General features: G+C 44.5%; 1 protein-coding gene across 1 annotated transcript in view; it reads left to right on the top strand.

The window, feature by feature from the left end:
- Positions 1–27,407, top strand: part of LOC138794697 (platelet binding protein GspB-like) — a 40,930-nt gene that overhangs the window by 11,714 nt on the left and 1,809 nt on the right. Inside the window, exon 2 of the mRNA XM_069973510.1 lies at positions 18,133–27,302. Coding sequence (XP_069829611.1) covers positions 18,133–27,302 — 9,170 coding nt within the window. The remainder of the gene's footprint in view (positions 1–18,132; positions 27,303–27,407) is intronic.

Raw genomic sequence — 27,407 nt, 5'->3', positions numbered from 1 at the left:
ACTCACTGAGCAGCAATACACTGTACCACTATGAGAATGTTTACACAGTATAATGCCTGTACTATACTCAGGGCCGCATCTGCCATGAGGTGAAATGAGGATTCTGCCTCAGGCGGCAGATTATGTGGGCCTGCAGAGGGCGGCAGAATCTTTCCTGTTTCTGTCATTCAGTTAAGCTTAACTAAAAGGGCAGCAGCCCCGGCCTCCTAACAGTGTGTTCAGCGCCCTCCCCAAGCAGTGTGCCAGCCTCTGTGTAATCTGCGGCACTCAAGGGCAACACGATAGGGAAGCAGATAGCACGTTGCCTCCGGCAGGGCTCCTCCCCGCCTGCAGGGGGCGGTATTCTGAAAGCAGTCAGCTCTGCATACTTAGATCTGTTCCTGGCACCCAGCACTGGTGCACAAAGTTAAAAGCTAAGGTGGGTGTAATGTCTGACACTGCTCTATGCTACAAGTCAGCCGGGAGATAATTCATGCAGAGAGCAGGAGGGACGCAGTTCTTACCAGTGACACAGCTGCCCAACAGTCCTGTTCTTCATCATAGCAGGGCCATCCAAGGATTAACCCCCCTTTTTTCTAGCTGTATAGAAGGTCTCCACTTCTTTGATGCAGTTGGTGTGTAACAGCTCCTATAACATGTTCTCTATGCAGTAGTGATGGTTAATTCATGAATGATCAGTTCCAAATGAGCTAATCTTTAAAGTGACTAATTAACAGTGATTAACTGTCCTGGCAAAGATAAGTTCAAAAAGAACTACAGCCAGGGGGCGACACAGAGTCCATTCCAGCCCAGCAGCCAGGGGGCGACACAGAGTCCATTCCAGCCCAGCAGCCAGGGGGCGACACAGAGTCCATTCCAGCCCAGCAGCCAGGGGGCGACAGAGAGCCCAGCCCAGCAGCCAGGGGGCGACAGAGAGTCCAGCCCAGCAGCCAGGGGGCGACAGAGAGTCCAGCCCAGCAGCCAGGGGGCGACAGAGAGTCCAGCCCAGCAGCCAGGGGGCGACAGAGAGTCCAGCCCAGCAGCCAGGGGGCGACAGAGAGTCCAGCCCAGCAGCCAGGGGGCGACAGAGAGTCCCGTCCAGCATCTCCAGCTTTATCACTGTCACACTGCCATCTGCTTTTTAGTCACCCATGCTGGAAAATGAAAGTCAATAAAACACCGCACATCCTAGAATATACACATTAAGGGTACGTTCACATGTACCGGATCCGCAGCAGATTTCTCGCCTGCCTAGCAAACTCTATGGGCAGACAAACTCGCAGCGGGATGCACATCCTGCTGCAAGTTTGTCCGCAGCCCGCCCTGTTAACCCCCCGGCCGCCGGAGCCTATATATCACCTGGTCCCCGCTCTGGCTTGCTTCAGGGCTCCTGGTGTCTTCACGTCCTGCTCAGTCAATCAGTGCACTGCTGCGGGGCAGCGGACTGATTGGCCGAGCGGGACGTGCCGTGAACCCCCGAAGCAAGCCGGAGCGGGGACCAGATGATGTATAGGCTCCGGCGGCCGGGGGGTTAACAGGACGGGCTGCGGACAAAGTCGCAGCGGGATGTGCATCCTGACCTGTGAGTTTGGCTAGCCCATAGAGTCTACTGGGCAGGGATCCCTAGGGTGTCTTGCTGCGAATTTGCAGCGAGAAATCTGCTGCGGATCCGGTACATGTGAACGTACCCTAAGAAAAAATAACTATGAAATAACACTGCCTATAAACTGCCCGTGTGTGAAAGAGAGTGAGACAGTACGTTCATCCAGCTCACCTGTAGTGTAGCCATCTTGTTAGCCCAGAGCTCCAGTCTTGTTGCCATCCCTGGCTCCTGTATCCTCACTGTATATACAGCCTGCACCCTTACTGCTTTTCTGCTCCCTCACACATTCACAGGTGTCACTGCCGAGCTCAGTCATACACAGCTGATTGATCAGATTCTCCTGGCTGATAGTTCAGAGCTGACTGAGTGACCTAGATTGGATTCATTCTCTTGTATCTCAGTAGGTCACATGATGCTCCTTCACCTATCAGGACACAGAGCTGTAAGCTGCAGCCATGTTGGACCCTGTACTGTACTTCTCTATACTTTACAAGGTATCTTCACCTTATTACAGCCTTTTAGCAATGATTTTTTCTTACACTTTGCCGCCTATAGAGGAGCTTGGAAAAATGTCTTAGCCAGAGCAGGAAATTATTCTGGAAAACTAAGATGGCAAAAATAAAAAATGTCATGTGGGTATGAGGGGTATGAATGTGGTTATAGCGGGTATGAGGGGTATGAATGTGGTTATAGTGGGTATGAGGGGTATGAATGTGGTTATAGTGGGTATGAGGGGTATGAATGTGGTTATAGCGGGTATGAGAGGAATGAATGTGGTTATAGCGGGTATGAGGGGAATGAATGTAGTTATAGTGGGTATGAGGGGAATGAATGTGGGTATGAGGGGAATGAATGTGGTTATAGTGGGTATGAGGGGTATGAATGTGGTTATAGTGGGTATGAGGGGTATGAATGTGGGTATGAGGGGAATGAATGTGGTTATAGTGGGTATGAGGGGAATGAATGTGAGTATAGTGGGTATGAGGGGTATGAATGTAGTTATAGTGGGTATGAGGGGTATGAATGTGGTTATAGTGGGTATGAGGGGTATGAATGTGGTTATAGTGGGTATGAGGGGTATGAATGTGGTTATAGCGGGTATGAGGGGTATGAATGTGGTTATAGTGGGTATGAGGGGTATGAATGTGGTTATAGTGGGTATGAGGGGTATGAATGTGGTTATAGCGGGTATGAGAGGAATGAATGTGGTTATAGCGGGTATGAGGGGAATGAATGTAGTTATAGTGGGTATGAGGGGAATGAATGTGGGTATGAGGGGAATGAATGTGGTTATAGTGGGTATGAGGGGTATGAATGTGGTTATAGTGGGTATGAGGGGTATGAATGTGGGTATGAGGGGAATGAATGTGGTTATAGTGGGTATGAGGGGAATGAATGTGAGTATAGTGGGTATGAGGGGTATGAATGTAGTTATAGTGGGTATGAGGGGTATGAATGTGGTTATAGTGGGTATGAGGGGTATGAATGTGGTTATAGTGGGTATGAGGGGTATGAATGTGGTTATAGTGGGTATGAGGGGTATGAATGTGGGTATAGTGGGCATGAGGGGTATGAATGTGAGTATAGTGGGTATGAGGGGTATGAATGTAGTTATAGTGGGTATGAGGGGTATGAATGTGGGTATAGTGGGCATGAGGGGTATGAATGTGGGTATGAATGTAGTTATAGTGGGTATGAGGGGTATTAATGTGGGTATGAATGTAAATATATTGTGGGTATGAGGGGTATGAATGTGAGTATAGTGGGTATGAATGTGAGTATAGTGGGTATGAGGGGTATGAATGCGAGTATAGTGGGTATGAGGGGTATGAATGTGGTTATAGTGGGTATGAGGGGTATGAATGTGAGTATAGTGGGCATGATTGTAGATATGAGGGGTGTGAATGTGGGTGTGACATCTGATTACTCTATTGACTCCCAGCTTATATTTAGCTGCTGGAGAACCTCATCATACACCTCAGGTGCTGCAGACCCTCATCATACACCTCAGCTGCTGCAGAACCTCATCATACACCTCAGCTGCTGCAGAACTTCATAATACACCTCAGCTGCTGCAGAACTTCATAATACACCTCAGCTGCTGCAGAGCACCATCATACACCTCAGCTGCTGCAGACCCTCATCATACACCTCAGCTGCTGCAGAACCTCATCATACACCTCAGCTGCTGCAGACCCTCATCATACACCTCAGCTGCTGCAGAACCTCATCATACACCTCAGCTGCTGCAGAACCTCATCATACACCTCAGCTGCTGCAGACCCTCATCATACACCTCAGCTGCTGCAGAACCTCATCATACACCTCAGCTGCTGCAGAACCTTATAATACACCTCAGCTACTGCAAAACATCATAACACACCTCAGCTGCTGCAGAACTTCATAATACACCTCAGCTGCTACAGACCCTAATCATACACCTCAGCTGCTGCTGAACCTAATCATACACCTCAGCTGCTGCAGAGCTTCATAATACACCTCAGCTGCTGCAGAGCACCATAATACACCTCAGCTGCTGCAGAGCATCATAATACACTTCAGCTGCTGCAGAACCTAATAATACACAATGACAAAAAAATAAGTTTACTGATAGCTGAGGTAATGTGGAAATAGTTGCTACACAATTGACTCTAGCATCAAGAGTTTGGAAATTTTAATTTTCGCCTCAGGGGGAAGAAAAGCTAGAATTGGGCCTGGCTATACTGTATGGCAGATTATTTATGTATTTATTTTTCCACAAATAGATAACACTAGTTGTAAAAAGCACTAAAGCACTTCGGTATTTGGGGATTTTTGCCTAGCTGTGTATGAGTTTCAGTATTCCTCATAATACTTTTATGTTTTTTAGAGACTCTACTAATAAAGGACTGTTGTGTTTTTGTATGTTACAGTTAAGCTAAAAAAATAAAAATAAAAAATTGTTGTGTCCATGAGGCTCTTAGGGTGCGTTCACACATACAGGATCCACAGCAGATTTGATGTTGTGTTCAGTTATTTAATTACATTGATATCTGCACCATCATATCTGCTTCTAATCCTGTACGTGTGAACACACCCTTAACCCCTTAAGGTCAAAGCCTATTTTCGTTTTTGCGCTTTTGCTTATTCCATTTTAAGTTTAAAAGTCCATAGCGCTTGCATTTTTTCACCTAGAGACGTATTTGAGCGCTTATTTTTTGCGAAACCAATTGTACTTTGCAATGACAGGCATTGTTTTTCCATAACATATGCTGCGAAACCGGAAAAAAATCATTTGCGCTGTCAAATTGAAAAAAAAAAAGAATTTGTTTTGATTTCGGGGAGTTTTGCATTTACGCCGTTCGTCCTATGGTAAAACTGACTTGTTATGCATGTTCCTCAAGTCGTTACGATTACTATGATTTATAACATGTATAACTTATATTGTATCTGATGGCTTGTAAAAAATTCAAACCATTGTTAACAAATATACGTTCCTTAAAATCGCTCCATTCCCAGGCTTATAGCGCTTTTATCCTTTGGTCTATGGGGCTGTGTCAGGTGTCATTTTTTGCGCCATGATGCGTTCTTTCTATCGGTACCTTGATTGCGCATATACGACTTTTTGATAGTTTTTTATTACATTTTTTCTGGATTTGATGCGACCAAAAATGCGCAATTTTGCACTTTGGAATTTTTTTACGCAGACGCCGTTTACCGTGCGAGATCAGGAATGTGATTAATAGTTCGAGCGATTACGCGCGCGGCGATACTAAATATGTTTATTTATTTATTTATATTTATAAAATGGGAAAAGGGGGGTGATTTGGACTTTTATTAGGGGAGGGGATTTTTTTATTAATAAAAACACTTTTTTACTTTTTTTTTTACTGTAACTAGAAGCCCCCCTGGGGGACTTGTATATAGACAGCACTGATCTTTCATAGAGATCAATGCTGTGTATATACACAGCAAAGATCGATTAGATCGGTCATAGATTACTATGGCCTGCTGCAGCCCATAGCAATCTATTGCCGAGCCGGGATCAGCGTCATTCCGACGCTGAGGCCCGGCACGGGCAGAAGAACGGATCTCCCCCCCGCGATCGCATCGCGGGGGGGAGATCCGAGCCACTAGACACCAGGGATAGTGTGTACAAAGCCTCTAAGTGCAGCTGTCAGGTTTGACAGCTGCACTTAGGCTTAATTAGCCGGCGCGGCAACGGGACCCGCGCCGGCTAATAGAGGCACTGCCCGGCTGCACGTGTCAGCCGGGATCAGCGCTGTTCAGAGCGGGGTCCCAGCGGGACCCCGCTCTGAGCACCCGGAGCGGGACCATGACGTATCAGATACGTCATGGGTCGCTAAGGGGTTAAAGGTTTACGGCCATATTTCGACCGTGTGATCGTGGCGGCCCGTTATTAATGTCGAGGACCCGGCTGCTGATAGTAGCCAGTCCTCACCCCCTATGAAGCACGTTCAGCTCCTGAGCTTACATCATAGAGCCCTTGAAGGCAAAGACGTAAATGTTTTCCATCCGTTGTTAAGTGACAAGCAAGGACGGCATACATTTACAGTAGGTCATCCGTCAGTAAGAGGTAAAAGAATATATGGGAGGAACGAAATGTAATAAGATGGTAGAACTTCTCAGAGCAAGCCGTTCTTTCACATATGTATATGAAGGCAGGCTGTATTGGTAGGTGATTCTATACACCTGTGGCAATGGGACTGGATCCGCAGCGTATTTCATGCTGCAATTTGCAATGGGTCCCATACACGCAGCGTATACGCTGCGTGTATGGGACCCCACCCCTTTAAACCCCCCCTCCCCTGCAGCCCCGGCCCAAAGCATATGTTACCTGCTCGGCGCCGCGGCTGTGTGAGGCTCCCGACTCCCCTAGCTCATCCTCAGCCAATCGGTGCAAGGCAGCACTGATTGGCTGAAGGGGAGCAAGGGGAGCCGGGAGCTTCACAGTACTGGATCCGCAGCCAGGGGCGGATTAACTTTACCCTGTTTACCAAGCCTGGGCCCCAAACCCCACTGTAATTATGGCGGCACTAGCGTAATGTTCATAGTACAGGATAGATAATGTCATGATGCCCTAATTTGTGTAAAATTGCGGTTAAAAAAAGCAGCGATTTTCTGCAAATCATGGCAGAACTGTAGCCAGGAGACAGTACACCACTGAAAGTATAAGTCTTTTTGGGTGGCCATGGGCCCCCCAGGAGCTCAGGGCCGCGGGCCCGAAAAGGACCTATTATAATCTGCTAATGTCCGCAGCGGATTTAGCTGCAAATTGCAGCGTGGAATCCCCTGCGGATCCAGTACTTGTGAAGCTACCCTAAAGGGAATCTGTCAGGTCTCCACCAGGTACAGAGCTGCAGGTACAGGCAGATAGCTGCAGCACGTTAGCTTCCAAGGAAACATACAATTTTATAACTTTTCAAATGTCCATCAGGAAAGACAATGGCATTGTTTGTTTTATTTCCCTCTCACCTATCTGCCTGTGTCTGCAGCTCTGTACCTGGTACAGACCTGACAGATTTCATTTAAAATCCCAATACTTAAATCAATATTGTATCTGTATTATATGAACAGCTCTTTGAACACACTATGGCGCTTATGCGAGCACTGTGCCTCGCCAATGTTTACAGGATCTTGTACTTGCAATTGGCATACTATCAGCTTAAAAAAGACTATGTAGGTCGAAACGCCCCTGTTTGTACGCCATGATGGAATAAAGCACTTTTTTTTTGTACTTTACTATGCCTGGATGCTGTTACCATTTATATTTTTATAGTTAAAAGGGTTATCCTGCTTTCTTCCAGAGACAGCACCGGTCTTGTCTCCAGGTCAGGTGGGGTGTGCCATTAAAGGGGTTATCCAGCGCTACAGAAACATGGCCACTTTGCCCCACTCTTGTCTCCAATTCAGGTGCGGTTTGCAGTTAAGCTCCATTTACTTCAATGGAACAGAGTTTCAAACTCCACTCAATCTGGAGACAAGAGTGGTGCAAAAGTGGCCATGTTTTTGTAGCACTGGATAACCCTTTTAGGGTAAATTCACACGGGCGTCTCGCATAAAAAAAACGCAGCTAATCCGCAATACACGTATTAATAATAATAAGAATAATAATTGTATTGCGGATTAGCTGCGGATTAGCTGCGGTTTTTTGATGCAAGACGCCCGTGTGAATTTACCCGTAGGGTACAAACCCACACACCGTATACACAGCAGATACGCAACAAATACGCAGCAAATACGCAGCAGATTTGTTGGTACAGATTTGATGCTGTGTTCAGTTATTTAGATATAATCTGCTGCGTTTTTGCTGCGTGTTTGCTGCGTGTTTGCTGCGTATCACAGCAGTAAATACGCTGCTTATACGGTGTGTGGGTTTATACCCTTAAGCTCCGCTTTTGACACTTCAGTGGAACTGCAAATCCTGCAGCTAAACTGGAGACAAGAGTCATGCTGTCTCTGGAAGAAAGTGGCCATGTTTTTCTAATTCTGAAAAGCCCCTTTAAAATAGGCTGTATTACCTCAGGCCCCAGGGCCGATTCCAGGTTGTCTGCCAGTAACCAAAGCGCAGGAGGAGGCAGGTGAGGAGAGCAGTAGTGGAGGTGTCATTGAGCGCGGGCGGCAGGACATGGGGATAGATTAGCGGCTGCCCAAGGACTGAGAGGGGCCTGACTGTTGTCATTTTTGTTAAGGTAAATTTAACTAAAATGACAGTGATGGGAAGGATTATGCCGCCCCTCGGGATCCACAGAATCTGCCACTTGAGGCAGAATTTTAAATTTATATTTGCCTGTTGACTTTCAACTAAAATGTGACTCTTAAGTTTTTTAAAGAAAAAAAAATGCAGGTAAAAACACCAGGAAAAATGGCAGAAACATGTTACTTTCTGGATAACGTTATAATTCCCACCAGTCTCAGGGCAGCTTTTCATACCACCGGCTTCCAGAAAAACATCTCGATATCCCCACCGATTTCAGTAAGGACAGCTATTTTGTTGATCTATAGTTTCTCATGTTCGCAATGGTTGGGTAATCCTCAGATTCTTTCTACACCCTGCAGTACTAGTGAAAACTAGTAATTAGCTAAAGATTTTTGGAACAATGTGGACGGCTTTTGCCTCACTCACTACTCACTATTGTATAGAGTATGTGTACCGAAACATAAGGGGAGGTTACCAATCTCTGTGCGCCCATTTTATGCCATTTCTAAAATAAGAAAAAGAGGCAGAGTTGAGTGGGATAGGTAATGTCTTTCCTCAGCACACTATAATTTTCAGTGCAAATAGGCATAAATTACAGCTGGAATCTATACTTGCTCATAGTGAAACTCCACAGGCTCTTTCTGTTAAACATAGAAGATTAACGGATTGGCAGAAAAAGACCACTGGGTTCATCTAGTCGCCCTATTAGTATTTCTATTCTTATTACCTTAGGATATATATATATATATATATCAGGCAGGTTACGTTCTGTTATTGTAAATTTACCAACCACATCTGCTGGAATTTTGTTCCAAGCATCTACTACTCTTTAAGTAAAGTAATATTTTCTCACGCTGCTTCTGATCTTTCCCCCAGTAACCTCTCACTGTCTCCTCTTGTTTTTGCATTCAGTTTTTTTCTAAAAACACTTCCCACCAGACCCTTATTTAGTCCTTAAAGGGAACCTGTCACCCCCCGTGCCCCCTATACTCGCCTGATCCCGCCGGGTCCCGCTTCTGGATCCGGTCGGGTCACAGAGATCTCAGCCGCTGCAGCCCGGCGCGTGCGCTGAGAAATGAGTCCAACGCTCATAGAGAATGACGGAGCGCTGGACTCTCCGTCATTCTCTATGAGCGTTGGACTCATCTCTCAGAGTGCGCGCCGGGCTGCAGCAGCTGAGATCCCTTTACGGGTAGCTTCACATGTACCTGATCTGCAGCAAAATCCGCTGCAGATCCTGTACTGTGAAGCTGAATGGGTCCCATACACGCAGCGTATCTGCTGCCTGTATGGGCCTGCAGCCCCAGCCCCGAGCATACATTACCTGCTGAGCGCAACGGCTGTGTGAAGCTCCCGGCTCCCCTCACTCCTCTTGCAGCGTGAAATCTGTTGCGGATCCGATATGTGTGAAGCTACCCTTAGGCTAGATTCACACATACCGTATCCACAGCAGATTTCATGCTGCGAGTTCGCAGCGAAATCCGCTGCGGATATCAAACTTTTCAATGAGATTACATACTAGCAGCGGGATTATGTAAATGCCTCCCCCCTTAACCTGCCGCCCGGAACATACTTTACCTGATCCACTGCATCTGAGGCTCCCGGAGGTCCCGCCCAGCCAATCAGTGACTGCAGCAGGCCCGTGCACTGATTGGCTGAGCATGACCTAAGGGGACCGGGAGCCTCAGATGCAGCCGGAGCGTGGATTACATAAAGTATGTTCCGTCTTGTGACATATTTTGGGCCTCTATAATTTCACCTGTCATTTTCAGTTAAGTCATCTAATGTAAAAACACTGGAGACTTGACCGCTCCACATTGCCTCTCTATGTTCACTCTTTTCCTAGATTAATTCTTTGTTGGGTGCAGTTTCCAAAATACTTATTTAATTTCTTTGGGGGGCGGAACTGTACTGTTTCAACAAGGGACACTGCAAATACATATAGGGCCACATTTATCATCCGGCGGACGGATGATTTTTGGCGGAAAGTGCCGATTTGCGTATTATTTTATACGCAAATGGCCGATTTGCGAATAAAATAATCGCAAATCGGCACTTTCCGCCGAGTACGCCAGGGGGCGGAAAGGGGGCGGAAAGTAGGCGGGAAGTGGGCCCAAATGTACGCCGAAAACCTACTCCAGTCCTCAGCTGGCGTAGGTTTTCGGCGGTGCGCACCGGCGCGCACAGGATTTATGTACAGGCAGTCCGCCTCTACATAAATCCCCGTACCGCCGGAGCTGCGGGGGCATTTTTAAGTCCGGCGTAAAAAACGCCGGACTTAATAAATGCCTCCCATAGTGTCCAAAAATGATTCAAGCCTAAAGGGAAACTTTAGGAAAACAGTGTCAGCTGTAGTTCATGTTCCAAACTGCTGACACTGTTAGGTAGCTGTTAGGGCCAGGAGACACAGGGACCGTTCATAAATCTGTCTGTGCTTCCAGAACATAGAAAAATGCTTGTATTCTTTGGTACATGGAGTTAAATAGGCTTTCCCAAGCTCCTGAAAAGCAAGAATTCCTCCTCTCTTCCCCCTCTCTCCTTGATTGACACCTGGGAGCTGAGTCATAAGCAGGGTCAGCAGGTATGGGAGGAGGGGTAAGGTTGTGTAACTGCGTTGTGTAACTGTGTCTCCTTGACCTAACAGCTATCTAACAGTGAAATGCTTTTTTTCTTTGTAAATACAATATGTATTGAGAGAAATATGTTATCATGGAAATTATGTATTATTTTTATTATAGAAACATTTCTTGTGTAAAATATTTCTGGAAAATGATAAAGTTTTTAAAAATTGACTCTCTAGCAGTGTCAGTAGTTTGGAACATGAATTACAGCTGACAGAAATTTTGCTGGAATAAGTTTTAGACACCATGGGGGATATTTACCATGGAGTCTAATGTGTGCAACTATTCTAATGAGGATTGGTGTGTATTTTGTTCCAATATGTTGTGACTGATTTATTAAAATGTAACACTGCCATAGTGAATGTATCCAAAAATGCAAAAATTGCGCAATCATATTCACCTGGTAGTGACCAGACGTAAGCCTGCACCAGTTTGTGCGACTTTTTTAAAAAATGTAAAAAGTCACAAATGATAAATTGGGCGCTAATCCCGAATTATGTGAACATTTGGGTGAATACTCCAAACAGGCAGATTGAAAAAAAGTCACATCTAAAAATATTCACCAGTCGAATACTGGTTTAAAAATAGAACTTGGGTGAAAAAAGCAATTATACACCAAAAAATAGGTGCAAAGCCCTTGATAAATTTCCCCCCATATGTACTTCCAGTGGCCCTTGTGGAACCAGTACAGTGAGACCAGTACAGTGGTCTCCCCCCCCCCCCCATCTTTTTGAGACTGCCTCCTTAAAGAATTTATCTAGGAAAAGAGTTATGCTGCGTTTACATGGAGTGATAATTTGCCCAATCGATCGTTTAACGATTTTGAAACGATTTGGTTTTTATAATGATCAGCGTTTAGACGAATAAATTGTTAGAAAAATCGTTAGAAAATTCGTAAGAAAAATCGTTATTGCGATCGTTTTTAAGATCGCTTAAGCCCATCTTTTACATAGGGTGAATCGTTGAAAGACTGTTTACACAAAGCGATCTGCGAATTTTTAGCGAATGACGATTTGAGAACATGTTGCAAGATCAAAATGAACGATTTTTCGCTCGTCGCTTGATCGTTTGCTGTGTTTACACGGAACAATTATCGTTCAAATGTGATCGTTATTGCGAAAATTCTAATGATAATCGTTCCGTGTAAACGCAGCATTAGCAGTTAGCACAGAGAGGCATTGTGGATCAGTCAATTCTCTATTATTATTATTATTTTTTTTTTTTTTATGTCGGATGATCAAATTGACTGGCGAAATTATAGAGCAGTTGGAATAAATTGTGTGTTAAAAGGATGGTCAGGGCATACTTTCTTGTGCCCACACTGATGGTGACTTAGACCCACCCCTTCACATCTCAGCAGGATGGCTCTGTTGTTTACCATTTCCCCCCAGCAACAGTAAGAGATTTGAAATTCACTTCTATAAAAAAAATCTCAAGCCTTCCAGTACTTATCAGCCGCTGTATGTCCTGCAGGAAGTGGTGTATTCTTTCCAGTCTGGAGAGCAGGAGAGGTTTTCGATGGGAATTTGCTGCTCTGGACAGTCCCTGACATGGACAGAGGTGGCAGCAGAGCCAGCAAAAATTTGTATTCCTCCCCCCAACATACTCACCTGGCCCAGCGCATCACTTGAGCGCCACGGAGCTGTGACAACAAAGGAATGCTGCGCCGGGCAAGATAAGTATGTGTATGGGGGTTCATGTAGCCGTATGTGCGCAGCTGCCTCCAGCAACGTGTTGTGAGCACTACATGTACACATGTACCCACATAGCCGCTAGTGTACTGTGCCACCGTCTCCCATTTGTGTACCGTGCCACTGTCTTACCCCCGTGTACCGTCTTATCTGTTGCAGAATTACAACTCCTATTATGTGATGTAGTCCTGCATATTACCCCACACAACATGCTGGGAAATGTAGTTCTAAAGCTTACCCTATACACTTTTCTTTGGCTCTCCAGGCATGATGGTAATTGTAGTTTTGCAACTGGAGCATGGATGAAGTTTGACAGCCTACGTTATACACCATGCTGGGGGATGTAGTCCTGCATATTAGCACCCAGGATGCTGGGAGATGTAGTTTTACAGCCTACCCTATACACTATGCTGGGAAATGTAGTCCTGCATATTACTACACAGCATGCTGGGAGATGTAGTCCTGCGTATTACCATGCAGCATTCTGGTAGATGTAGTCCTGTATATTACAACACACCATGCTGGGAGATGTAGTCCTGCATATTACCCCACACAACATACTGGGAGAAGTAGTCCTGCATATTACCATGGGGTTGGGTGGGCTGGGGGGTTGCGCCCTGGGACACTGAGGGGGGGAGGATGCCCCGGGGACACTGCAGGGGGGCGGGTTAGGTTGCCCTGGGACACTGTGAGGACAATAGGCGGGGGGGATCAGGCACCTAGCCCCCTGATGCCACTTGCCCCGTAGCAGCCGCTACGGTGGTAGTTCTGCCACTGTCAGAGTGCACTGTGTCAGACTGGAGATAATTCAACACTTCCACCAGAACATACAGCAGCTCATAAGTACTGGAAGACTTGAGATTTTTTTTTACATTAAAAACTTTTCAAAGGTACAGTGCAGGTAGCTTGTTATATGGCTGTACCGTACAATGTTTGCAACAACAACAAAAAACTTCCACTGTCTGTTAACAAAAAGTTTCCAGTTGCCTATTACACGAGCATCGCATAGTACCTTTAGTGCTGCTTTGCAATCTGGTGTCTTTGTAAAACATGAATTTTGCAGATGCCCTGTTTTGCAGCCACCATTTTCAGGCTGCCCCTGTCAATCAGTCTCTAGAGAGCCCGTCTCTGGGACACTATTTCTACAACAATGCCAGATCTAAGAGCAGTGCTATTTATGTAGTGCTAGGCAACTTGACACTAGCAGCACAGATATATACTTATCTGTACTGTCAGATTCCCTTCAAAGAGGTTGTCCAGGATTTTTAACTAAACTAGCATTGCACTGACCTCTGGGGGTGCTGTATGTTCTACACGCACTTCCTGTGATGTCACGTTCCCTTTCTGTTTCCTGTTCCTGCCAGTGAGGGAACAGTGAGTCATCGGGTGGGCGGGGTTATGCATCCACATATCATTAGCCACACCCCTGTAGGAGGAGCTAATACCTGAGCCCAGTAGAAACTGCAGCAGTAAGGGCAGCATGACATGGAGGAGACCAGGAGCTGATAGCCATGTTGTGGGGGGCACAGAGGTTAGCCATGCTGTGGGGGACATAGAGGTTAGCCATGTTGTGGGGGGCACAGAGGGTAGTCATGTTGTGGGGGGCACAGAGGTTAGCCATGTTGTGGGGGGCACAGAGGTTAGCCATGTTGTGGGGGGCACAGAGGTTAGCCATGTTGTGGGGGGCACAGAGGTTAGCCATGCTGTGGGGGGCACAGAGGTTAGCCATGCTGTGGGGGGGCACAGAGGTTAGCCATGTTGTTTTGGGCACAGAGGTTAGCCATGCTGTGGGGGGCAAAGAGGTTAGCCATGTTGTGGGGGATACAGAGGTTAACCATGCTGTGGGGGGCACAGAGGTTAGCCATGTTGTTGGGGGGCAAAGAGGTTAGCCATGTTGTGGGGGATACAGAGGTTAGCCATGCTGTGGGGGATACAGAGGTTAGCCATGCTGTGGGGGGCAAGAGGTTAGCCATGTTGTGGGGGATACAGAGGTTAGCCATGCTGTGGGGGATACAGAGGTTAGCCATGCTGTGCGGGGCAAAGAGGTTAGCCATGCTGTGGGGGGCAAAGAGGTTAGCGCTTTTGTGGGGGACACAGAGGTTAGCCATGTTGCTTTGTAGTGTTGGAGTCCTGGGATAACAGATGCATTTATGTCCCCCAATGTTTGTATGGATTTTACCACACATTCCAAAATATTGTGAGCTTCATTGCAAGCAGCGACTGATGTGAGTGACTACAATCTATGTAGAGCGCTGCAGAATAAGTTGGAGCTATATAAATAAAGGAACAATATTGTTATTATTGTACTGTAAAGATCTGCAGTGTTAGGGCAGTGCTGCTGCTGTGTGTAATATGGAGAGGACTTTACTTAGACCAAAAGGACAAGGCACTACCTTTTTAATTGAGATAACAGAGGGTGCTCTACCCCATATGGCATAGAAACATATACAACACAAGCAAGAAAAAGAATGCCATAAACTAAAGAGGGTGGCACATCCAAAATAAACGAACTATATCCAAAAAATTATGTATAAGAAATGTACAAGTCTTTATTAGTAAATAGAACAATAGGTGCCAAACAAACACATTAAAATCATTTAAAACACACACAACACATAAGGAACTGTGCAAGGTAAGCACAGACCCCAAAATACCCCGACATGCACAATTATAACGGCCCCCCCAAAAATGGTATAATGGAACAGGTTGCTAGGTCAGTAAATCAAATATGAATAATATGGAGAGGAGAGATGCTGCTTCACCTCCTGTCAGTCACTGTTCTATCTCTTTCTTGCTGAGGTAACAGAATCCCGACTCATTGAACCCCTCCCACCACCACCTGTAGGATGGCTACTGCAGTGTATATGTAATCCAGGACTACAACTCCTTACATGTACATGTGTTCTGGGGTTTGTAGTCCTACAGATAAAAAACTCTGAAAAATAGACACTGAGCCACCATGCTGCTCAAAAGACACTTGTAGGAAGACCGACATTTCCTGCCTATGGGTAGAGTGGGTGGAGCTAGATTTAGACAGAAGGAGGTGGAGCTACAGGCTCCAACTAAGGGCCCTATTCCACGGGCCGAGCAGGGCCCGATCAACGATGTAAATGAGCGCTCGTTTAGTGGGCCTATTCCACGGCCCGATGATCGATGAGCGAGGGCTGCAGGGACATTGTTACCGATATCCTTGTAGCCCTTGCACCATACATTACTTCTCTGGGCTGCAGGTCTTCTCCTCCGCACCGTCTTCCTTCCCGGGTCTTGCGTGCTCTAGCTTCAGAATGGCCTGTCATTGGCTGAGCGCTCTGACAGCTGACAGGCCATTCTGAAGCTAGAGTGCGCGGGACCTGGGGAGGAAGACGGAGCGGAGGAGAAGCCCTGCAAGGTAATGTACGGTGCTTCTCAAATCGTCGGTCGCCCGCCGCGCACCGCTATTCCACCGTAGCGATGCGCAGTGGGGGACTGATGATTTTAGGTCTGGCCCTAAATAAACGATCAGCTAATGACACGATCATCGGCTGATCCTTTTCTCTATTCCACCGAGCGATAATCGGCCGACTAGGGCCAATTCAGCCAATTATCGCTCCCATGCAATAGGACCGTAAGGGAAAGGGACAGATTCAAAATTATTCCCTTTTCCAATAAGAAAAAAATGTTGGACAATCACTTTAATGTCAAAGGTTTCACATAAGTAAGATACTTTTTTTATTATTATTATTTCTCAAATCAGAACAATTGGAAAAATGTATCTAGAAAAAATGCCTACCAAATATGCAATTTGTTTTAAAAAGTATAGGAAACTTGTATAAGAAAACACTAGCTTTCAAAGTAACACTGTCATTTAATTTTTTTTTTTTTTTGCAGAAATCAATAGTACAGGTGTTTTTAAAGGGGGACTCCACATATGGAAAATTAGTTTTCTATTAAAAGTACATTAAAAGTTTTATAAATGTGTCTATATAATGTATTACCGTATCTGTGCGGTTCTGCCACACTGGTAGCTGATAGAAATCCAGGAAGAGAAGAAAAATGGCCCCTGTGCCAATCCACATTGTCTCCTGCTCCCACTGCTCTCCAACCTTAGAAGAAAAATATTCCATGCCTCTGTCTCACATTGTGTGTGTTTGCTGAGGACAGGCTGATGATGCAGACAAGGGGAAGGGAGTGATGTCACAGTAGGTGCGGTTGGAAACCAATCCCCTGAGTGATTCACCATCTCTGACCGGCCAGAAGCAGCTGCTGCAAGGACTGTAGACTGTGATGAACAGCTGAGGGAAAGCATTGCATTCTGGAACCAGTACTGCATTCTGGGAACTGCTCAACCAGGAAGTACAGAAACACAATACAGAACAACCCCCCCCCACCCACCCCCATCCCAAAAAAAAAAACAAATAGATTTTTGGTTTCCAAAACTGAGATAGATAAATAATGCATTATGCTTCTACAGAATTTTAATTTTTTTAACCTCTACCTGGAGTTCCCCTTTAAGAAACTATTTAATTGGATTTATTAGACAAAAAATAGATTATTATCATGAAAAAGCAGGGGTGGAGGGAGATGAGGCACCAAAACAGGACAACAATGAGTTAATTTACAGCTACATCACCGGGCTATCTCCTCTGACAGTCAGCACTGACCTCTCTGACCTCTGAATACCGGCTTTCATGCAACTCCTGCTGTGTAATCCTTTGTTCTCTGCTCTCTGTTGGCAACTAATCTCCCTCCTCCCCCCTCCCCTCTTCATAGATTAGACAGGGCCCGACTGATGTAAAAGACTTTAACCCTTTGAGGACCAAGCCCAAAATGACCCAGTGGACAGCGCAAATTTTCATTTTTGTGTTCTTGTTTTTTCCTTCTCCCATTCTAGGAGCTCTAGCACTTTCAGTTTTCTATCTACAGGGCCATGTAAGGGCTTGTTTTTTTACAGGAGTAGTTGTACTTTGTAATGGCGTCTTTCATTCTACCATAACATGTATGATGGAACCCCCAAAATATTATTTGTGATGATATAAATTGGTGAAATTGTAAAAAAAAATGCAATAGGGTAACTTTTAGGGGGTGATTGTGTCTACATAATGCACTATATGGTAAAAGCGGCATGATAGCATTATTATATAGGTCAGTCCTCTTAGTGAATCCGGCCGGCCGGGCTCCTGAGTCTGCGCCCGACCTACGAAATCTACACCTGCTTCCAGCAGGTGTACATTTTGATCATGATTTATGCCTGCAAGCCTGCCACGCCTCCTCGCCACCTTATCACGCCCCCCCAAAGCTCCGCCAGCTCACCCATCGGGCAAGCGGGGCATATGGAAGGCGAATTTGCACCTTCTCCCTGACGTACACCTTGGGGGTACCTTTCAAAAAAGTTCCCCTAATATCTCTTTTGTTATAGGTTTCTTTATTGTTTTTGTATTCATGCTTTTGAGGGGAAAGTAACTAAATATATTCATCATTAAACTTTTATTAATATGTTCAATATATAAATAAAAAATAGAATGAGATGATATTTACCTGTAAATTATTTTGTTTTTGAAGAAAACACAACTTATTATGGAGAAACAACAAATGAGTCAACAACAACAGACTCTTCAACTGAAAATAATACTACAATTAGAATCGACAGTACAGATATGAGCAGCACTGCATTTGCATACATAGAAAACTCAACAAATTTCATGAAGGAACGAGATACAACTGAAACTACACCCTCAGAAGTATACAATACTGACCATGTAATGCTCCACGGTAGCTCCGATACTACAAATGCTTCTACAGCATCTACAGAGTCAAGTCCAACCAAAGGGTTTTCTTCTACAAACTTTTTACAGTCACACAGCACATTTGAGAAAATCACAGATACATCTTTCAATGCTGGATCAACATACGTGTCTACCGAAGCACAATCTTCATCACCAGGAAAGCTAACAGGGAGAACACCTGAATCTTCCTTTGTGACAACAGAAACCACAGTGAAATCTGGATCGTCAACAATTACTGAATCCTCAACATTAGGTGAAGTACTCGGTTCCAAAATGTCATCAGCTACAGTTTCCACTATCATTCAAACCAATAACACAGTCTTTAACAGCACCCCGTTAGAAACCATGGCTGAAACGACTAATTTCTCTGCCTTGAAAACTACAAAGCAGCAATCTACCACCGACAGTTTAAAATCTACCCCTACAGAAGTATTCACTTCTGACCATGTCATGCTCCACACGTCTTCTCCCGCTAGTACTCCAGCCACGACATCCTCTGAGTCGAGGCAAACCAATGGGTTTTCGTCTGCAGAAATTTCAAGTACATATAGCACACCTGAGAAATTTACCGACACAACTTCCAATATAATGTCAACTGCTACTTTCTTCGAATCACAACACTCATCTTCCGAAGGAACAAGGCAGCAATCATCTCAATCTTCCTTCGTAGCATCAGGAACACCATACAAATCTGAAGGATCCACAGCCACGGAACCCTCAACAACAGAAGCCTTACTCACTTCTAAAAATGCAACAACGGAACATTCCACTACAATTGAAATCAGTTCTACGGCACTGAAGAGCACACCGTTTCCCTCCACTGAAGAAACAACTAATTTCAGTGCATCGGTAACACCAAAGGTACAAGCTTCAACTGAGAAGCCAACATCTACACCACAAGTACAGAACACAACTGAAAGTGTCACGCTCGACACTTCCTCCCGTACTAGAATTACTTCCACTGCATCCCCAGAGTCAAGTCCAATCAAAGAGTTTTCTTCTACAAACTTATTACAGTCACAGAGCACATTTGAGAAAATCACAGATACATCTTTCAATGCTGGATCAACATACGTGTCTACCGAAGCACAATCTTCATCACCAGGAAAGCTAACAGGGAGAACACCTGAATCTTCCTTTGTGACAACAGAAACCACAGTGAAATCTGGATCGTCAACAATTACTGAATCCTCAACATTAGGTGAAGTACTCGCTTCCAAAATGTCATCAGCTACAGTTTCCACTATCATTCAAACCAATAACACAGTCTTTAACAGCACCCCGTTAGAAACCATGGCTGAAACAACTAATTTCTCTGCCTTGAAAACTACAAAGCAGCAATCTACCACCGACAGTTTAAAAACTACCCCTGCAGAAGTAGTCACTTCTGACCATGTCATGCTCCATACGTCTTCTCCCGCTAGTAATCCAGGCATTACATCCTCTGAGTCGAGGCAAACCAATGTGTTTTCGTCTGCAGAAATTTCAAATACATACAGCACACCTGAGAAATTTACCGACACAACTTCCAATACAATGTCAACTGCTACTTCCGTTGAATCACAACACTCATCTTCAGAAGGAACAAGGCAGCAATCATCTCAATCTTCCTTCGTAGCATCAGGAACACCATACAAATCTGAAGGACTCACAGCCACGGAACCCTCAACAACAGAAGCCTTACTCACTTCTAAAATTGCAACGGAACATTCCACTACAATTGAAATCAGTTCTACGGCACTGAAGAGCACACCGTTTCCCACCACTGAAGAAACAACTAATTTCAGTGCATCGGTAACACCAAAGGTACAAGCTTCAACTGAGAAGCCAACATCTACACCACAAGTACAGAACACAACTGAAAGTGTCATGCTCGAGACTTCCTCCCGTACTAGAATTACTTCCACTGCATCGCCAGAGTCAAGTCCAACCAAAGAGTTTTCTTCTACAAACTTAGTACAGTCACAGAGCACATTTGAGAAAATCACAGATACATCTTTCAATGCTGGATCAACATACGTGTCTACCGAAGCACAATCTTCATCACCAGGAAAGCTAACAGGGAGAACACCTGAATCTTCCTTTGTGACAACAGAAACCACAGTGAAATCTGGATCGTCAACAATTACTGAATCCTCAACATTAGGTGAAGAACTCGGTTCCAAAATGTCATCAGATACAGTTTCCACTATCATTCAAACCAATAACACAGTCTTTAACAGCACCCCGTTAGAAACCATGGCTGAAACAACTAATTTCTCTGCCTTGAAAACTACAAAGCAGCAATCTACCACCGACAGTTTAAAAACTACCCCTGCAGAAGTAGTCACTTCTGACCATGTCATGCTCCATACGTCTTCTCCCGCTAGTAATCCAGGCATTACATCCTCTGAGTCGAGGCAAACCAATGTGTTTTCGTCTGCAGAAATTTCAAATACATACAGCACACCTGAGAAATTTACCAACACAACTTCCAATACAATGTCAACTGCTACTTCCGTTGAATCACAACACTCATCTTCAGAAGGAACAAGGCAGCAATCATCTCAATCTTCCTTCGTAGCATCAGGAACACCATACAAATCTGAAGGACTCACAGCCACGGAACCCTCAACAACAGAAGCCTTACTCACTTCTAAAATTGCAACGGAACATTCCACTACAATTGAAATCAGTTCTACGGCACTGAAGAGCACACCATTTCCCACCACTGAAGAAACAACTAATTTCAGTGCATCGGTAACACCAAAGGTACAAGCTTCAGCTGAGAAGCCAACATCTACACCACAAGTACAGAACACAACTGAAAGTGTCATGCTCGACACTTCCTCCCGTACTAGAATTACTTCCACTGCATCGCCAGAGTCAAGTCCAACCAAAGAGTTTTCTTCTACAAACTTAGTACAGTCACAGAGCACATTTGAGAAAATCACAGATACATCTTTCAATGCTGGATCAACATACGTGTCTACCGAAGCACAATCTTCATCACCAGGAAAGCTAACAGGGAGAACACCTGAATCTTCCTTTGTGACAACAGAAACCACAGTGAAATCTGGATCGTCAACAATTACTGAATCCTCAACATTAGGTGAAGTACTCGGTTCCAAAATGTCATCAGCTACAGTTTCCACTATCATTCAAACCAATAACACAGTCTTTAACAGCACCCCTTTAGAAACCATGGCTGAAACAACTAATTTCTCTGCCTTGAAAACTAAAAAGCAGCAATCTACCACCGACAGTTTAAAAACTACCCCTGCAGAAGTAGTCACTTCTGACCATGTCATGCTCCATACGTCATCTCCCGCTAGTAATCCAGGCATTACATCCTCTGAGTCGAGGCAAACCAATGTGTTTTCGTCTGCAGAAATTTCAAGTACATACAGCACACCTGAGAAATTTACCGACACAACTTCCAATACAATGTCAACTGCTACTTCCGTCGAATCACAACACTCATCTTCAGAAGGAACAAGGCAGCAATCATCTCAATCTTCCTTCGTAGCATCAGGAACACCATACAAATCTGAAGGACTCACAGCCACGGAACCCTCAATAACAGAAGCCTTACTCACTTCTAAAATTGCAACGGAACATTCCACTACAATTGAAATCAGTTCTACAGCACTGAAGAGCACACCGTTTCCCACCACTGACGAAACAACTAATTTCAGTGCATCGGTAACACCAAAGGTACAAGCTTCCACTGAGAAGCCAACATCTACACCACAAGTACAGAACACAACTGAAAGTGTCATGCTCGACACTTCCTCCCGTACTAGAATTACTTCCACTGCATCCCCAGAGTCAAGTCCAACCAAAGAGTTTTCTTCTACAAACTTATTACAGTCACAGAGCACATTTGAGAAAATCACAGATACATCTTTCAATGCTGGATCAACATACGTGTCTACCGAAGCACAATCTTCATCACCAGGAAAGCTAACAGGGAGAACACCTGAATCTTCCTTTGTGACAACAGAAACCACAGTGAAATCTGGATCGTCAACAATTACTGAATCCTCAACATTAGGTGAAGTACTCGCTTCCAAAATGTCATCAGCTACAGTTTCCACTATCATTCAAACCAATAACACAGTCTTTAACAGCACCCCGTTAGAAACCATGGCTGAAACGACAAATTTCTCTGCCTTGAAAACTACAAAGCAGCAATCTACCACCGACAGTTTAAAATTTACCCCTACAGAAGTAGTCACTTCTGACCATGTCATGCTCCAAACGTCTTCTCCCGCTAGTACTCCAGCCACGACATCCTCTGAGTCGAGGCAAACCAACGGGTTTTCGTCTGCAGAAATTTCAAGTACATATAGCACACCTGAGAAATTTACCGACACAACTTCCAATATAATGTCAACTGCTACTTCTGTCGAATCACAACACTCATCTTCAGAAGGAACAAGGCAGCAATCATCTCAATCTTCCTTCGTAGAATCAGGAACACCATACAAATCTGAAGGATCCACAGCCACGGAACCCTCAACAACAGAAGCCTTACTCACTTCTAAATATGCAACAACGGAACATTCCACTAAAATTGAAATCAGTTCTACGGCACTGAAGAGCACACCGTTTCCCTCCACTGAAGAAACAACTCATTTCAGTGCATCGGTAACACCAAAGGTACAAGCTTCAACTGAGAAGCCAACATCTACACCACAAGTACAGAACACAACTGAAAGTGTCATGCTCGACACTTCCTCCCGTACTAGAATTACTTCCACTGCATCCCCAGAGTCAAGTCCAACCAAAGAGTTTTCTTCTACAAACTTATTACAGTCACAGAGCACATTTGAGAAAATCACAGATACATCTTTCAATGCTGGATCAACATACGTGTCTACCGAAGCACAATCTTCATCACCAGGAAAGCTAACAGGGAGAACACCTGAATCTTCCTTTGTGACAACAGAAACCACAGTGAAATCTGGATCGTCAACAATTACTGAATCCTCAACATTAGGTGAAGTACTCGGTTCCAAAATGTCATCAGCTACAGTTTCCACTATCATTCAAACCAATAACACAGTCTTTAACAGCACCCCGTTAGAAACCATGGCTGAAACGACAAATTTCTCTGCCTTGAAAACTACAAAGCAGCAATCTACCACCGACAGTTTAAAATTTACCCCTACAGAAGTAGTCACTTCTGACCATGTCATGCTCCAAACGTCTTCTCCCGCTAGTACTCCAGCCACGACATCCTCTGAGTCAAGGCAAACCAACGGGTTTTCGTCTGCAGAAATTTCAAGTACATATAGCACACCTGAGAAATTTACCGACACAACTTCCAATATAATGTCAACTGCTACTTCTATCGAATCACAACACTCATCTTCAGAAGGAACAAGGCAGCAATCATCTCAATCTTCCTTCGTAGAATCAGGAACACCATACAAATCTGAAGGATCCACAGCCACGGAACCCTCAACAACAGAAGCCTTACTCACTTCTAAATATGCAACAACGGAACATTCCACTAAAATTGAAATCAGTTCTACGGCACTGAAGAGCACACCGTTTCCCTCCACTGAAGAAACAACTCATTTCAGTGCATCGGTAACACCAAAGGTACAAGCTTCAACTGAGAAGCCAACATCTACACCACAAGTACAGAACACAACTGAAAGTGTCATGCTCGACACTTCCTCCCGTGCTAGAATTACTTCCACTGCATCCCCAGAGTCAAGTCCAACCAAAGAGTTTTCTTCAACAAACTTATTACAGTCACACAGCACATTTGAGAAAATCACAGATACATCTTTCAATGCTGGATCAACATACGTGTCTACCGAAGCACAATCTTCATCACCAGGAAAGCTAACAGGGAGAACACCTGAATCTTCCTTTGTGACAACAGAAACCACAGTGAAATCTGGATCGTCAACAATTACTGAATCCTCAACATTAGGTGAAGTACTCGGTTCCAAAATGTCATCAGCTACAGTTTCCACTATCATTCAAACCAATAACACAGTCTTTAACAGCGCTCCGTTAGAAACCATGGCTGAAACAACTAATTTCTCTGCCTTGAAAACTACAAAGCAACAATCTACCACCGACAGTTTAAAAACTACCCCTTCAGAAGTAGTCACTTCTGACCATGTCATGCTCCATACGTCTTCTCCCGCTAGTAATCCAGGCATTATATCCTCTGAGTCGAGGCAAACCAATGTGTTTTCGTCTGCAGAAATTTCAAGTACATACAGCACACCTGAGAAATTTACCGACACAACTTCCAATACAATGTCAACTGCTACTTCCGTCGAATCACAACACTCATCTTCAGAAGGAACAAGGCAGCAATCATCTCAATCTTCCTTCGTAGCATCAGGAACATCATACAAATCTGAAGGACTTACAGCCACGGAACCCTCAATAACAGAAGCCTTACTCACTTCTAAAATTGCAACGGAACATTCCACTACAATTGAAATCAGTTCTACGGCACTGAAGAGCACACCGTTTCCCACCACTGAAGAAACAACTAATTTCAGTGCATCGGTAACACCAAAGGTACAAGCTTCCACTGAGAAGCCAACATCTACACCACAAGTACAGAACACAACTGAAAGTGTCATGCTCGACACTTCCTCCCGTACTAGAATTACTTCCACTGCATCCCCAGAGTCAAGTCCAACCAAAGAGTTTTCTTCTACAAACTTATTACAGTCACAGAGCACATTTGAGAAAATCACAGATACATCTTTCAATGCTGGATCAACATACGTGTCTACCAAAGCACAATCTTCATCACCAGGAAAGCTAACAGGGAGAACACCTGAATCTTCCTTTGTGACAACAGAAACCACAGTGAAATCTGGATCGTCAACAATTACTGAATCCTCAACATTAGGTGAAGTACTCGGTTCCAAAATGTCATCAGCTACAGTTTCCACTATCATTCAAACCAATAACACAGTCTTTAACAGCACCCCGTTAGAAACCATGGCTGAAACGACAAATTTCTCTGCCTTGAAAACTACAAAGCAGCAATCTACCACCGACAGTTTAAAATTTACCCCTACAGAAGTAGTCACTTCTGACCATGTCATGCTCCAAACATCTTCTCCCGCTAGTACTCCAGCCACGACATCCTCTGAGTCGAGGCAAACCAACGGGTTTTCGTCTGCAGAAATTTCAAGTACATATAGCACACCTGAGAAATTTACCGACACAACTTCCAATACAATGTCAACTGCTACTTCCGTCGAATCACAACACTCATCTTCAGAAGGAACAAGGCAGCAATCATCTCAATCTTCCTTCGTAGCTTCAGGAACACCATACAAATCTGAAGGTCCCACAGCCACGGAACCCTCAACAACAGAAGCCTTACTCACTTCTAAAATTGCAACGGAACATTCCACTACAATTGAAATCAGTTCTACGGCACTGAAGAGCACACCGTTTCCCTCCAATGAAGAAACAACTAATTTCAGTGCATCGGTAACACCAAAGGTACAAGCTTCAACTGAGAAGCCAACATCTACACCACAAGTACAGAACACAACTGAAAGTGTCATGCTCGACACTTCCTCCCGTACTAGAATTACTTCCACTGCATCGCCAGAGTCAAGTCCAACCAAAGAGTTTTCTTCTACAAACTTAGTACAGTCACAGAGCACATTTGAGAAAATCACAGATACATCTTTCAATGCTGGATCAACATACGTGTCTACCGAAGCACAATCTTCATCACCAGGAAAGCTAACAGGGAGAACACCTGAATCTTCCTTTGTGACAACAGAAACCACAGTGAAATCTGGATCGTCAACAATTACTGAATCCTCAACATTAGGTGAAGTACTCGGTTCCAAAATGTCATCAGCTACAGTTTCCACTATCATTCAAACCAATAACACAGTCTTTAACAGCACCCCGTTAGAAACCATGGCTGAAACGACAAATTTCTCTGCCTTGAAAACTACAAAGCAGCAATCTACCACCGACAGTTTAAAATTTACCCCTACAGAAGTAGTCACTTCTGACCATGTCATGCTCCAAACGTCTTCTCCCGCTAGTACTCCAGCCATGACATCCTCTGAGTCGAGGCAAACCAACGGGTTTTCGTCTGCAGAAATTTCAAGTACATATAGCACACCTGAGAAATTTACCGACACAACTTCCAATATAATGTCAACTGCTACTTCTGTCGAATCACAACACTCATCTTCAGAAGGAACAAGGCAGCAATCATCTCAATCTTCCTTCGTAGAATCAGGACCACCATACAAATCTGAAGGATCCACAGCCACGGAACCCTCAACAACAGAAGCCTTACTCACTTCTAAATATGCAACAACGGAACATTCCACTAAAATTGAAATCAGTTCTACGGCACTGAAGAGCACACCGTTTCCCTCCACTGAAGAAACAACTAATTTCAGTGCATCGGTAACACCAAAGGTACAAGCTTCAACTGAGAAGCCAACATCTACACCACAAGTACAGAACACAACTGAAAGTGTCATGCTCGACACTTCCTCCCGTGCTAGAATTACTTCCACTGCATCCCCAGAGTCAAGTCCAACCAAAGAGTTTTCTTCTACAAACTTAGTACAGTCACAGAGCACATTTGAGAAAATCACAGATACATCTTTCAATGCTGGATCAACATACGTGTCTACCGAAGCACAATCTTCATCACCAGGAAAGCTAACAGGGAGAACACCTGAATCTTCCTTTGTGACAACAGAAACCACAGTGAAATCTGGATCGTCAACAATTACTGAATCCTCAACATTAGGTGAAGTACTCGGTTCCAAAATGTCATCAGCTACAGTTTCCACTATCATTCAAACCAATAACACAGTCTTTAACAGCACCCCGTTAGAAACCATGGCTGAAACGACTAATTTCTCTGCCTTGAAAACTACAAAGCAGCAATCTACCACCGACAGTTTAAAACTTACCCCTACAGAAGTAGTCACTTCTGACCATGTCATGCTCCATACGTCTTCTCCCGCTAGTACTCCAGGCCACTACATCCTCTGAGTCGAGGCAAACCAATGTGTTTTCGTCTGCAGA

This window comes from Dendropsophus ebraccatus, chromosome 6 (assembly GCF_027789765.1).
Source record: "Dendropsophus ebraccatus isolate aDenEbr1 chromosome 6, aDenEbr1.pat, whole genome shotgun sequence".
Classification (NCBI taxonomy): domain Eukaryota; kingdom Metazoa; phylum Chordata; class Amphibia; order Anura; family Hylidae; genus Dendropsophus; species Dendropsophus ebraccatus.
The sequence above is the reverse complement of the archived record's forward strand: the minus strand, read 5'-3'. Positions and strand labels throughout refer to the sequence as shown.